The sequence below is a fragment of the Aphelocoma coerulescens genome, chromosome 1 (assembly GCF_041296385.1).
Source record: "Aphelocoma coerulescens isolate FSJ_1873_10779 chromosome 1, UR_Acoe_1.0, whole genome shotgun sequence".
NCBI classification, from domain to species: Eukaryota; Metazoa; Chordata; class Aves; order Passeriformes; family Corvidae; genus Aphelocoma; species Aphelocoma coerulescens.
This window is the reverse complement of record NC_091013.1, coordinates 17,602,418-17,616,736: the sequence shown is the minus strand read 5'-3', so window position 1 is coordinate 17,616,736 and position 14,319 is coordinate 17,602,418. Positions and strand designations below refer to the sequence as shown.

General features: G+C 41.4%; 2 protein-coding genes across 2 annotated transcripts; one reads left to right on the top strand and one right to left on the bottom strand.

The window, feature by feature from the left end:
• Positions 1 to 3,947: 3,947 nt before the first annotated feature.
• PIGA (phosphatidylinositol glycan anchor biosynthesis class A) lies at positions 3,948 to 12,703 on the bottom strand. The gene is made up of 6 exons (XM_069003182.1): positions 12,638 to 12,703; positions 11,756 to 12,414; positions 11,109 to 11,241; positions 9,906 to 10,038; positions 8,494 to 8,700; positions 3,948 to 6,865 (listed from the first exon to the last, which is right to left on the bottom strand). Exons 1-6 carry the CDS (start codon positions 12,676 to 12,678, stop codon positions 6,602 to 6,604), a joined length of 1,437 nt encoding a protein of 478 aa, XP_068859283.1. The 5' UTR covers positions 12,679 to 12,703; the 3' UTR covers positions 3,948 to 6,601.
• LOC138117307 (skin secretory protein xP2-like) lies at positions 12,677 to 13,528 on the top strand. Its single transcript, XM_069027448.1, has one exon. It carries the CDS (start codon positions 12,677 to 12,679, stop codon positions 13,526 to 13,528), a length of 852 nt encoding a protein of 283 aa, XP_068883549.1.
• The last annotated feature ends 791 nt before the right edge of the window (positions 13,529 to 14,319 follow it).

Here is a 14,319-nt window from a genome sequence, read left to right as displayed (position 1 = left end):
AACCTGCTGTTCCTCAGTTACCAAAAATACATCCTGGTTTTATTTGGTATGAGGTATTTGATACTACATAACAATATCAAGGATAAGGTATTTTAAACATCTCTGCATACAGGAAACAAATCAGAAAATCCTTTCCAAACCTACATAAATGAGAACAAATTTTCAGACAGATGCTCTCCATACCACCTGAAAGCCTATACATCCACATTAGATTTATTCTTCAAGGCAGCAGTTCCATTTACAAAGACCACACAGACAAAGTTGCAGACATTGTTCAGAGGTGCTGCAAAAAGAATACTTTTCTGTCTTTTCCATCTTGATAACAGGCCTTGCTGGTACTCAGATACAGAACAAAGGCAAACATGTCAAAGAAAAGAGTTATCATGAAAGAATTTGAAATAAACCCACATGTCCAAAGCCAGGGCTAAGAAGTTAAAGTTATTCTAGAAGGAGAAAAATACACTGAAATTTCACAATAAGAAACACAAGATAACATACCTTTTTTTCCATTACTCAGAGATAAAGAATGGTGTCTATTGATATCTCTTGCAAACAGCATTCTCTCTTTTGAAAAAATAGAAATATTTTTGCATTATCCTCCACTGATTCAAAGGTGTAATATTTGAAATTGAACAAGATGCACCCTTTCTTTAACTGCCCTTTTTACTTTTTGAAGGCACATGGCTTCCATAGACGACAAAGGCTTTTTCTGCATGTATTTAATTGAATCTATGTAGAACACCCCCTCTCTTTGTATCTTAAACTTTTATTTATTCCTATTTTCCAATATGCACCACAGAAGGAAGATTTATTTCTTACTTAATTCTCCTCTTTGCCCAGGTTCTCTTAGCCTTCAATACATACATCTTCTCAAGGAAAAGAGCAGGATAACTCCTCTCTTAGAGATTCCAAAGAGATGGTGGGTATGCACAAGGAAATTACACAGCAAATTATTTCTCTGGGCATTTTAGATGTAATTTCTTTTGGTTTATAGAAATACAGCTGGTTTAGTACCTTGCTGTCTTCAGTGCTCATCCCTCCCAGGAGCACTAAAATGCTACATAAAATATGTGCAGAGGCTGAGATAAAACACCCCAAGCAATTTTCTCAAGTGAACCAATTTTTCTAAAATCCCGAATTAAACCAAGTTATTACGGTTCTTACCAATAACTTAACTCCTTACAAAAGTCTTACATCTACCTTTCCTTACACAGTGATATTATATACCTGTAGAAACTATAGTACTCATGAATCCAAAAGAGGAAAATTTCCCCTTTTTAGTCACTTTAATACGGGACAAGGCAGCTGAAGATACAGATTATGTTACAAGTGAAGTTCAGTTAAGGAATCACAGAAAAACAGTTAATTCTGCTCAGCTGGGAAACAAAGAGGAGAAATTAGCAAGCAAAGGTGGACCAAAAAAAAGGGATGATCAGTCAGCCCAGAAAAATCTGAGATAATGAAAACATTCCCCCCAAAGCCAGAGGAATAGTAAAAGCTGTAAAGAATAAAATGTAGGACGCAGACAAAAGAACACATAAAAAATATTAAGACCATTACAAAGTAAAGTCAGACTAAATGATGGAACAATCTTTCTCATGTAGGGTTTACAAAACTGGCTCTCAACAGGACATAAGCAAGAAGGGAAAGCATCTTTTAAGAGAAAAAACAGAAAACTGGCTTTTAGTTGCAAAGGAGATTCACTGATTTCTTTCATAATCAACCTGCTAGAGGGTATGTAGAATTGTACATGTCCGCAAAACTCATTACAATACAAGAAACTGGAGATCAGGTTTCCACTGAAATTCTTTTATCCCTAATGGAATAATACCAAAGAGCTCTCCAAGTGCTCTAAAAAACCATGAGAAAGTTTGACTGCTTGGAAGCAGTCACAGGAATGTGACTCTTCCAGAAGGACAAACTCTATTTGTGTAGCAGCAAAATCACCCTCCTGGCTTCAGAACAAAACAAATAAAGATCTTCAGTTAAATTATGGAGTGAATCATTTGAGAAAAACTTGATTAATCTCTTAATCTGCTCTTAGTGTACAAGAGCACTAGGAAAACTACTGCAGTGGATGTAAAAGAAAATCATCAGTGGGAAAACAGCTGAACAGCATGGTGGAAAGTATGAATGCTGGTGAAGGTGATAGTCAGGTAAACCACAGCAAGACTGGGTGTGATCACTTGGAAATCTCTGGAATTTTTGAAACTAGAGAGATGAGCAACATAGTGTAGGCGTGAGAACAGGCAGAACACAACAGAAGAGCAATGACAGAGCCGAAACAGGATTCTCATTGTTCTTCCCTCCCTCTTTTGAGCATCATTGCTGTAAGCTGAATGGATTATGCAACTCCATTGATAGACTTGAGCGAACAAGTCAGCCCCCTGCAGAAAAAAACCATCTCATAGAGAACTTCTGCAAGGTGCCCAAACTACTCTATGAACCACTCTTCCTTACCTCTAGGATAATTACTAAATTGTTAAATCAAAACATCCAAAAAATATATTAATCCTTCCAAAAAATTGTCATGAGATGGTGAATTAATAGAAGTAGTTCAGCTGGATCCTCCAAAGAACTGCAAAGGTAATGTTTATATACGCTTAGTTTACAAACATGCAAGGAATAAGCAGGAAAAAAAAAAAGGCAACCCAGTTCAGAAAACAACTCATTTTCAATAAGGTTCACCTTAACTTTATCCAACTTTTAGGGAGAAATGTCAGATGTGACCTGAAGAATTTGGCAAGGAAATAAAAATTAGAGGGATTCTCATCTCAAAGAAATTCAAAGAGGTATTGGTCCATTCTTACACTACACACACTTTGAATGATAGCAGTCTATTTCCAATGCTTATAGGCAGGAGTAGAATATCAAATGTATTCAATCAAAGAATCAGAAACACTCAAACAGAAGAGATAAGAACAAAGACGTCCATACAGAGCTCAGCTACTTCTTTTCTATAGTGTGATCTAATTAATGACACTACTTCCCATACAAGCCTTGTCTCATTTGCATCCTTAGGTCAGCACACTTACAACACTCCTGCTTTCAAAAAGCAATGTAGAGAGTGACTCACAGGTTGCTCTCAAGCCAGTGTGGAATTCATCTCACCTATCTGCCACCCATCACACCGGGTAGGGTCTGGTTATCGGCACTCCTGCTGCTGCCTGGGCAGGAAGACAGCAAATGGCAGCAAGCACTTTATTTTCCCCATCTGCAGCCAGTGCTCCCAGGGAATGCACCAGTCCCTCCTGCTAAACAACCAGCTTGAAGAACCAGCATGCACAAGGCAACCAGTCATGCACAGCTGAAGTCTGATGAATCCTGCACAAGTAGCATCTCCAGTTATGACAGTGTTGAAGCATGTCAGGATCTGGAAGCAACCTAATCTACCTTGTAAACCTCCTAGGCTTACAAGAAAAAGGTGTAATTTTGGTAAAATAATACACTCAGATGCATAACCACATCCTGCCCTTAGTTTTATTCCCTTAAAAAGTATCCACCTTTTATCTGTGCCAGTGCTCAAGTCATTAGGGAAAACTGTGGAAGTCAACATACTACAGAGTATGATGATGCACAGCAAATACCATGAGTAGTTTAATGATAGCAATTAAACACTAAAAATATTGATATATTTTAAATTAAAAACACCCAAAATATTAAACCATTTTGAGATTGATTATTCTTTTATCTTTTTATATAAAGTCTGTATTTTACTGATGCAGAAAGCACCAGAAAGACTTTTATAATTAATTTTTAAAAGCTAAGCATATATAAAAAAAAAGGGTCTAGTGAAGAGAAATAAATATCAAAAAGGGAAAAATATAAACAGATGCAGAAAAACTTGACCACAAAAAAAGTAAATTACAGTGTATTTACCTTCTTACAGATCCATCCCTACCCAGTTAAACACAGTCTGAAAGACTAATCTTACATCCATACTTTAATTGATGCTTGGTGTATTCTATGGTTTAACGTACAATTTTCAATTATCAACACCTTAATTCAGTGTGTGCACATAATGCATTGGAAACAACATTTCTCCTTGTGCCTGGGAATGGAATTTCATTGCAGTTTGAGGGGGACCTTGTATATGGGTCTTCCTCCTCCTCCTCCTTCACACCAGAGGCTCTGCTCTGTGCAAGACACTCTCTTTGCTACCATTTCCCTGCTATTCCACAAGCATCTAATATTACCTACAAGCACAACTGAAACATTTTAATTTTTTAACTAGTTATTTTTATTAACTTCTAACTACACTCATTATCTCAGCAATTTGTTTTTAGTATTCTGATCATTTTATTTAACCTTTTTCACGTTACCCACTGATGTTTTGTAAAACTGTAAATGTTTCTGTGACATCACCCTTTACTCCACTGCACAAGGCCAGTGAGGAAATCACTCCCACAGAGTTCTGCATAACACAAGTGGTGTTATTTGAGAAACCAGCTATGGGTTAAGTTTGCATGGCAGCTTGTACAGAATGTTTTTTAGTAATCACCTTTCTCATAAGAACTCCAAAAACCAGTGATGGAGAGCAGCACTATGCTGTGTATTTCTGTATTTTCTAATTGTATGTTCCCACATATTAATGAAATGTATCCATTCTTTATGGAAAGGTAAATAAACCTCTATATAAACTTTACATTGATCTTGTAAACAAGACTATAACAAGGTTTTATTAAGTTATTCATAAGTACACAATGTTCCAAAAAAGAAAAAAGTATTTTGAATAGATACACACAAATCCTTTTCATTTGTGTTTGCAGATGTTGCAGGAAACCTAACAGAAATAAAAGACAACAAACAACATACTATTAAAAATACACATGTATATACATATATATAGAACATTTCCCTGGAGTGACAATCAGTATTTTCAAAAAGTTGTTAGAAATCTGAATGCTTGAATAAAAAAAAAAATAATAACTTAGAAAAGTAAAGTATTAGCTTAATTCCACCCACTTATCCTTAACACTTGTGGCACTGTTTTAGATGACCTCCACTTTTAATGCAGAGTTTGAAAAACTCAAATTGTAATATTACGCACTCTATGTTACATATCAAAGGCTAAAAATTCTAGTAAAAGAAAATAGACTTTATATGTGGCAATTATTTACATTATCTTTCTGTCTTTCATTATAATATGTTCAGTGAAATTATAAAATGCTTGTGTAATTACATCTCTACCCAAACAAGGTGAATTTGGCAGAAGTAGTGTGTTAAATACTACCTTTCAAAGGTTTGGAAACAGTATTTTCATATTGCACAGTTTTAATATTAATACAGTGTCTGACAGCACACAATACTTCAGTCATAAAATAGTAAGCTTATCATCATTAGTGATGCTTGAAAAATTAACCCAGTGCATCAGACAAGGGGCAATATTAGAGGTGGTTGACACAAATGGAAGAAATGCCTCCTCTCACACACACCTGCACAATGCTCTGCTGCCCCTTGCCCCACGTACACATTGCTCAGGACTCCTCACAGATGCCCCTTCTGTCTCTCCATGAAAAGCACAGCCCTTGGTTATTTCCACTTAAGGGATACCTTCCCAAGATCTCACTTGCAGAACCTGCCAGTGTCTCTGATGTGGATGAGGTGAAATCGCTCACCCTGAACACTGTCCCCTCCCAGAGATGGACTGAAATGCCACTTTGGTCATAAGTAAGGGGAAGGAGAAAGAGAAGCAGGGGGAAAAGGGGATGGGTGGGTGGGAGGTGGGAGAGAGCAAGTAAGCACAAGTGTGCTTGTTAAGCCCTTCACAGATTTTGCTCTCTCACACACACGTGTTATTTCACACTTTGGCACAGTCTGCTGGAAGTTTTCAGGCCTGAGATGTTTCTGAAGGCTGTATTATCTCTAAATACTACTACTTCTTCACCTATGTAATGAAAAACAAAAACCACTACAAGCTTTACATCACTTTCACACACCTAAGTGAACAGGACAAATTTAGCACCTCTGAAAACATCAGCAAATTATTATGGAATTTTGATTTAGCAACAGGATGAGCCACTCTAATTAGGAAAGAACTTCAAAATAATAATGCTATGGAAGCAAAACACTGTCACTGGTACACAATTGCTAGAACTAAGTCTCTGAAATTGAGATGGTAATGGACTAAATGACTTATTTCAAGTGCCATTTTCATCTTAGGAGAAAAAAAAAGTGTATTCTGTTGGGTTTTTAATTATTTTGAAAGAAGTCTTAAAATAAAAATCACAGTAAATATCGGGGATTAGCAGGAACTACAGTAAGCTAATCATTTTTGTGTTTTGCTTTCCCAAACACCCTAAGTCCCTTTCTGCAATGTTCAAGTTTTCAAGAAAAATCTTATATTCTTGTTTCCAAGGCTTCTGACACATATAAAAACCCATGTTCTCCTCCCAGATTTAAGTGCAAAAGAGATGCCTATAAATTTGCATGAATCCAAAACTGAACTTAAAACATCATCCTAAATTGAGGTAGCACATTGAACTAAGTTTCTTTCCAAGAACTTCAGAAAGAAATTAAGGAATTTTAAGAGTAATGTCTCTGTCAGCAAGCATTAAAACCTTTAGTGACTGATGCATTCTTCCCTCTCCACTTGAGTAATTTAGGAGTTTGGGAGTTCTTCTTTAACTCTTCTTTTTTTCCCCAAAAAATACTGTTTAGTCCATGCACCCTTAGGTCCTGTAGCATCTATTGCAACATCAATAATGGAATCTGGAGTCATCCACCTCAAAAACGCCAAGAGAATGAAGTTCAGAACAGCTAAAAAAGCAAAAATACACCCAGTCACTGGGCCACAGTGAGTCATCAGTCTGTTAAGTCGCTCATTCATTGGTAAAACCACTTCATCAGCAACTCTGTCATACACCTAAACAAAGAGAAGACAAAAAGTAAGATCTTAAAAACACGTTGCTTCTACCTCAAAAATCAGGCAGTACTTTGCTGTCACTGCACAAAATATATTAACTATTCTTAGCTACTAGATGGGACAAATATTACCCCCAAAAATCTTTGCAGATTGTAAGTGCTGATTTATGAGTCCTGTTCTAGATATTTCATTCATTTATTTAAGGAGAAATATGAAACATTCTCTTTTTTTACACACTTCAGAAGTATTTCATTAACTAGGAAGGCTGCATAATTTGTCTCTCATGTAATATTATATAGAAAGAGTTGGGGGTTTTAAGTAATTGAATGGGTTCTAATCTCATATTCACATCAGTCATAGGAAGAGCCTGAACATGCAATTACTAAATTTTAAACACAAAGCTGGATGAACTCATAGGTGAGTTTGGCAATACTGCAAATCTCTGTATCTGAACAATGAAACAAATCATAATAGGCTCCTGATTTTTATTTAAAGAAACACTAGCTCAATTACTGCACAAAGTAAATGCATGCTACTAGTGACTTCTTATACATGTCAACCACAGCCAACTACAAACCCACTACAAACCACTCCAAAAAGGCTTGAAGGACACAGTTTTTTCCTTAAGAATGTTACAAACTTCATCATAAACGTAACTTAACAATATGCTAACAAACAACTGTCTTCTGTCACACAATATAAGATGTATGCATACTTCTACCAATTCTATGAACATTTTCCTTCATGGAGTAGTGCTGGATTTTTTAAGAAAGGGCTATATAAAGCAAACTCAAATCTATGCTAACATCTACAAAAACTTTGCAATTCAAATGTTCCTTGCAGTTACAAAATCGTAAAATGAGCGGTACTGATGGCACTTGAAAATAATAAAATAAACTGGTTGTACATGGCACCTCAGGGAGGCTTACATGGGATGTACAGCTGAGTGCACTACAATCGAAGTAAGAGGCATGGGGTTCAGCTACTCTCTCCTTCCTAAAACCCCAGAGGTGAAGGCAGAAGTGACACATCTCTACAGGTGTTTGTAACATCACTGCAGCCAGCATTCTTCACTACAGGCAGTTTTTACACTCAAGTGCAGTTCTAATTCTGAAAAACTATTTAAAAACTATGAAAATTAATTTTCACTACAACCACAGCTTATGTAAACTCAGCTGTGTTCAGCCTTCCAGCATTAAACTATACCTCTCACAATTTTAAACCACTTGCTAGCACGTGACATAGCTTTGTCATGAACTGTCTTTACCTCTTCGTACACCTTATGCAGCACGTTTCCCAGTTACACCAGAGAAGTTACTTTGTGTGAAGACTTGAATAAATACATGAATAGAAATCTAATCAAACATCTAGGCTATTCTAGACCATATTCACCCGCAGTCATGGCACATTAGAAAATACAAATAGAAAAAAATGCACGTATCTAGAGATGTATTTGGGGAAAACAAAAAGCATTTTGTGAACCTTTTAAAACCATGTATGCTTGACAGAAAACATGCTGAAAAATTACACTGGAATATTACACAGTGAATGTGGATAGTAGTATTTCAAAGCAAGAATTGTCTCAGAAATGTACTTTCAGAGAATTTTAAAGAAGTGATTATACATACTTTCTCAGTTCTCTCTGCTACGTTCCTCCATGTATAAAATGTCTTTACTTCATTATGAACAGTTTCTGGAGGTGGAAGAGTTCCTGATCTGAGCTGGGCAATAGCTTTTTCTAGTCCATCACACAAAGATTTCACAGAGGGCTCACACAAAATGATGAGATTTTCTGGAAGTACCTCCGGAATCCCACCTACTCTTGTACTCACCACCTTTGAAACAAACAAAAGAAACAGCACATATGCAATATAACAAATGAAATTGTGTGATGAGAATGCTATTACATTGTCTAGATGCAGTACTTTAAAAGAATATGAAAACATCATGGTTTGGGAACTTGACCTGTATGTGAACTAAAGATGTAAGCCCCAGAGAAGACAGAGCATAGCAGATTACCTTCAACACTGTCCAGAATGATTCTTTGGTCCCACGATAAAACAGAAGACTTGGTGTAATGATTGGTTATGAGACACCTTTCCTGAAGGTGTTTGCCACAGTACATAACTAAACCTGTATAACCAGATTTTGGACTTTTCCTCCACAGTATCATAAAAAAACTGTTACCTCTGTTTGGAGAGGATAATTTTACCACATACTTAAAATTTCAGTTTCCTAGGCTACTGAACACTGGCAAAAATGTATTTATCAGTTCAGTACTTTTAATCTGAATTATAATTTTTAAAGGGAAATCAAAAATTACTTAGAGTCACATTGTGCAATCATCTCTAAACACTGGGCAATAAGAAACTGCAGAACTTCCTCACCTCTAGAGAGGAAAAGAGGTGATAAGGGAATAACTACAACTAGGTAGCAACTGCTGTCAAAGGGTACTGAAGTCACTCACATTTTCTATACTTACTGTATATGAGGTACTCTTATCAGTCTTTTTTATAAGGTTTCTTTATATTTGAATGTGAAACTCTAAGTTCTTTATGGCTATTGATTCAACTTCTTTTTGAGTTGTCAGTCTGGGCTGTAAATTAGTCAGAAAGGGCTTTTACTGTTTTCTCTCTCTCCAACTCTTATCTTGAATCCCTACACAGTAAGGCAATTTTTCTGCAGCTCCTTTCAAAGTATTGTCAAAGTAAACCTTCACGAACATCAACTACCCCAAAACTCTGTAAAGCAGTACATACAAAATAGTATTTTGGAGAGGCAGTCTGGCTAGTTCAGAGAACTGAGAGCAGATCTACATGTTATTCCCAATTATGCACAAAATTCTTCTTGGAGCTTAAGCAGTTTCAGCTAACCCTTCTGTCTCAGCTTTCAGGTGATCTGTAAATGGGGATAATATTTGCTTACCTCTGTAAAGACAGAGCCTCAGAGGAAATCAAATGTTACAAGCACATATAATTTCTTTGTGAAATTTGCTTAACATGGATACATGCTCTCTAGATAGTGAGATTTTTTTTTTCACCTGTAAACCACAGCTTGCTGCTTCCACAATAGCCATACAAAAGGCCTCAGTGAGGGAAGTGTTGAGAAAAATGTGCCCCTGGACCAGGACATTTCTAACATCCTGGTGCTCCAAGCCTCCAAGAAGACGCACCCTGCATACAAGAGGAAAAAAAAACAAAAAAAAACAGAGATAAACACTATATTTGGACCATAATAATGCTGTATAGTGTTACAAACACTCTGAAAAAGGTACCAATGGTTCACACTCATATAGTGAGAGAAAAAACACAGGCCCGTTGGTTTAGTTTTCTCTAAATTTTTCTAACAATGGAGAAATAGAAGATTCTGCTTTTTTATTGTCACACTGAAAGAAACTTCTGAAAATAAAGCTGGTGGGAGAAGTTGCTGTTTTAATGACAATTGTCTACAGAACATTACTACTGAGCCTTCTAGTTCTGCAAGAAAAAATGGCTTCGTTCAGTTAATAAGATTTATCAAATGCATTATCTGAATTTTCAATGTGAGAGCTGATCAATCTGAGTCTGACAAGAGAAAAAGATTTTAAGATACAGTGATCAGGACCTATCCTTCTGAACAGATATTGAAAAACAATAAAGGGTAAAATGAGAATGATACTTAAATGATAAAATTAGGCCAATCACTGACTAAAGTACAAAACAGGCAACAAAAAACCTAGAAAAGAAAACGAAAAATTAAGAACATGAAACTGTTCTTGATCAAGAAAACCCCAGAGAAATATATAAATGCATATGTATGATGGCAACACCCTGATAACATGGTAGCACCAGGAACATGTTTGTAGTACCACAAGGACACGTATGAGATAAGCACTATGCTTAAGAGTTTCATAATGAAATAATAAAATAAATTATTAGCAGTCATCATCACATGCAATGGCATCAACGAGCTGCTAACACCTGATGCCATACGTGACCCAAGCATCAAGGTTGCAGAGAGGAGTATGATTTATATCCAAGTCAGATTTTCTCTGATTTGAGTGAAGGCTCATTCAGGGCGTATTCATAGAAGTATGAATTAACTTGCAGGATCACAGACCAACTCTCAAAGTCTTCAGTATCTGGTTTATCTGCTTTGCCTTTAGGCCTCCAGCCTCAGGTTTTGGGGTTTATGGAAGAGGGAGGCAGGCAGTTCCCCACCCCTGAAGTACCTTGAAGGGTCATTAGCCATCCACAGAACAAACCTGTCATGTAGCTGGTATCTTTCCCGGACTTCTTCCAGTATGATTCGTTTTGGTCCTTCTCCTCCAACTAAGAAATGTAACTCTGGGTATTTCTGACAGAGCTCAGGAATTATACCACTAAGCAAATCAATACCTAAGAGTAGAAAATTTAGGGTAAGCCATTACTGTATTTCATTTCAGAACTTCTCATGATCTAGCCCACTGCTACAACTCTATTCAAGAGCAGAAGAAATAAAAAAAAAAAGTCTCTTGAACACAGTTAAACTCCTGTACACAATATTATGAAAAAAGACAACTTGTGACCTCTTAGGAGACAAATATGTAAAAAAAACAAAAAACCAAAAAAACCAGAATATACAGATTAGGCCCTAAATCTTATGTCCAACATAAGCCAAACCTTCTATGTTACAAACTGCAGTTTTCAGTATCTTCAGTATTACAAAGGAAACACACCTCTGAACCCAACACGTGTGAAAAGAAATGTACATTTCTTCTTGAGTGCACATCACAACAGCTCAGAACAGCCACCTCACCACTCCCAGTGAAAATTCCATCCATACCACAGATACAGCCTAAGTGATACCTGACCAAGACCTGTCTAAAGAAACAAAACAACCAAAACAAGCTTACATTTGATCCCCCATTACCTTTTCTGTAAACAAGTCTGCTGACAACAACAATTGTTATTGTACTGTCATCCCTCCTCGACGGGTCTGGAGTGAAGTCGGTGGGATCAACAGCGTTGGGGATGACGGAGACTATCCGAGGGTCCAAGGCTGCTCGCAACACCGTGTTCTCCTTACTCGTGTAGGAGACGCAGATGATGTGGTTGGTGTCGCACAGGGACACGGTCAGCAGCTTGTTGGTCAGCACCGAGCTGACATCCGCGAACCCAAAGAGGGAGTGGTCAGTGAACACCGTCCGCAGCCCCATGGTCTTGGCGTGGAACAGGGCGTCGTGGGCCATGGCGGAGAAGGAGCTATGGGCGTGCACGATGGTCACCCGCTCCCGCACGAAGATGTACCTGAGCAAAGGCAGGCTGTGGAAGAGCGTCGTGGCCGTGGACTGGTTGTACATCACCTTCAGGGGCAGGTAGTAGACTTTCAGCCCGCTGGTGAGGTAGCGGACGCCCTTGCGGTGACCGTAGGCGTGGGTGACCACCAGGACCTTGTGGCCGCGCTCGATGAGGCACTGTGACAGCTGGTACACGTGGCTCTCCACGCCCCCCATGTTGGGGTAGAAGAAGTCCGACACCATGCACACGCTGTGCGCCGCCGGGCCTCCGCCCGCCATCCCGGGCCCGCTCCTGCCGGGGGAAGGAACCACAAGGCGCCATCACTCGCCGGCGGCCGCCCACGACGACCCCCGGCCCCCTCAGTGTCGGCGGCGCCGCCGGGCCCGGCCAGGCATCCCGCGCAGGCCGCACGCAGGGAGAGGCGGCGCCGCGGCCCCTTGAAGAGTCTGGTCACCGCGGCGGCCACCCCGGGAGGGCGGGGGTGGCGGTGAGGGCGGGGGGACCGTGCACGTACCTGCCGGCGGCCGGCGCTCCCTGCGCGCTGCCCGGCGCCATGTCCCCATTTCCCGGTCACCGCCGCGGCCACGCCCGCCCGGGGGCGGCAACGCAGCCAATCACCGCCCGGCGCTGCGTCACGCGGGAAAAGGACCGCCAATCGCCGCGCGGGACGGGCGGTGCGAGAGAGCCCCGCCCCAGCCCCGCCCCGCGATCCCGCCCCGCGCCCGGCCCCGCCCCAGCCCTCATCCCGGGATCCCGCCCCGCCCCAGCCTCGCTACATCCCTCATCCCGGGATCCCGCCCCGCCCCAGCCCTCATCCCGGGATCCCGCCCCGCTCTCGGCCCCGCCCCAGCCCTCATCCCGGGATCCCGCCCCGCTCCCAGCCCCGCCCCAGCCCTCATCCCGGGATCCCGCCCCGCCCCATCCCTCATCCTGGGATCCCGCCCCGCTCCCGGCCCCGCCCCATCCCTCATCCCGGGATCCCGCCCCGCTCTCGGCCCCGCCCCATCCCTCATCCCGGGATCCCGCCCCGCCCCATCCCTCATCCCAGGATCCCGCTCCGCCCCATCCCTCATCCCGGGATCCCTCCCGCTCCCGCTCCCGGCCCCGCCCCATCCCTCATCCCGGGATCTCGCCCCGCCCCGTCCCTCATCCCGGGATCCCTCCTCTCTCCCGGCCCCGCTACATCCCTCATCCCGGGATCCCTCCCCGCTCCCGGCCCCGCCCCGTCCCTCATCCCGGGATCTCGCCCCGCCCCATCCCTCATCCCGGGATCCTGCCCCGTTCCCGGCCCAGTCCCGTCCCTCCTAGCGGGATGCCGCCCCGCTCCCGGCCCAGCCCAGCCCCAGTTCCGCATCCCGCGATCCCGCCTCGATCCCGGCACCAGGCACCGAGGGGACGGCGCTAATGCAGCAGCGATGTCCTTGCTGTGGTGGGAAGCCCGTCCCGGACGGTTGTTGTCAATAAAGCGTAGTCCGGAGCTATTGAAAAAAAGTGCCCTGAATGCCGTATAGGGATGGGATTGCCTCAAAATTCCAAAGGCTTTGCTCTGCCTTCAGTGGGGAAGCTCTTCTGGTGTGTTCGGCTCAGTGACAGCTGGAGCTCCCGAAACACTAGACTCTTCTGCTACAAGTGCTGAAAGCTTGCTGTCTCTAAATGAAAATAAATAAAACATGATTTTTACAGACGGTCCAGGAGCTTGAACACTGGGAAAGGAGCTGGGTTGGCATCACTTGGCGATGTATTCCTGCCTTTTGTGCAGCTCCAACACTATCCTGACTGCTGCTGGCTGCCAAGAAGGGTGTACATGCCTTTCCTATATGTTCCCAAAATTATGTTTGGCAGGTCCTTCTTCTTGCGAATTCAATTTGTATCAATTCTGATAGGAATTTTGTCAGATTTGATTCTGTCATCACGCCTATGCAAATGTGTTTATTGTGAGTGACAGTACAAGCTGACCTAGGCTGAAGGGCTGGCTGGATTCCTGTCAGACTGAAGCTTGGACAGATGTGGTTTGGAGGCACTGATCCCAAGAAGGACTAAGGAGAAAATCAGGCACTTCATTCTGGGGACTGAAAGATGTGCAAGACCCTAGTGTGTTGAGTAAGAAAAGCATTGCTAATTGATTGACTTTTTCTTATGTGTTCAGAAAGGCAGGACCAGGACTGGGAAATCTGATTTCATCGTCAGGTACTTCTC

Excerpts from the sequence above, each read along its gene's own strand:
- LOC138117307 (XM_069027448.1), top strand. The coding sequence starts at position 12,677 with ATGTCCCCATTTCCCGGTCACCGCCGCGGCCACGCCCGCCCGGGGGCG.
- PIGA (XM_069003182.1), bottom strand. The coding sequence starts at position 12,678 with ATGGCGCCGGGCAGCGCGCAGGGAGCGCCGGCCGCCGGCAG. Across the intron at positions 12,415-12,637 it reads GGAGCGCCGGCCGCCGGCAG|GAGCGGGCCCGGGATGGCGG; the intron begins GTACGTGCACGG and ends TTCCCCCGGCAG. Across the intron at positions 8,701-9,905 it reads CAGCAAGCTGTGGTTTACAG|GTGGTGAGTACAAGAGTAGG; the intron begins GTGAAAAAAAAA and ends TTTGTTTCAAAG.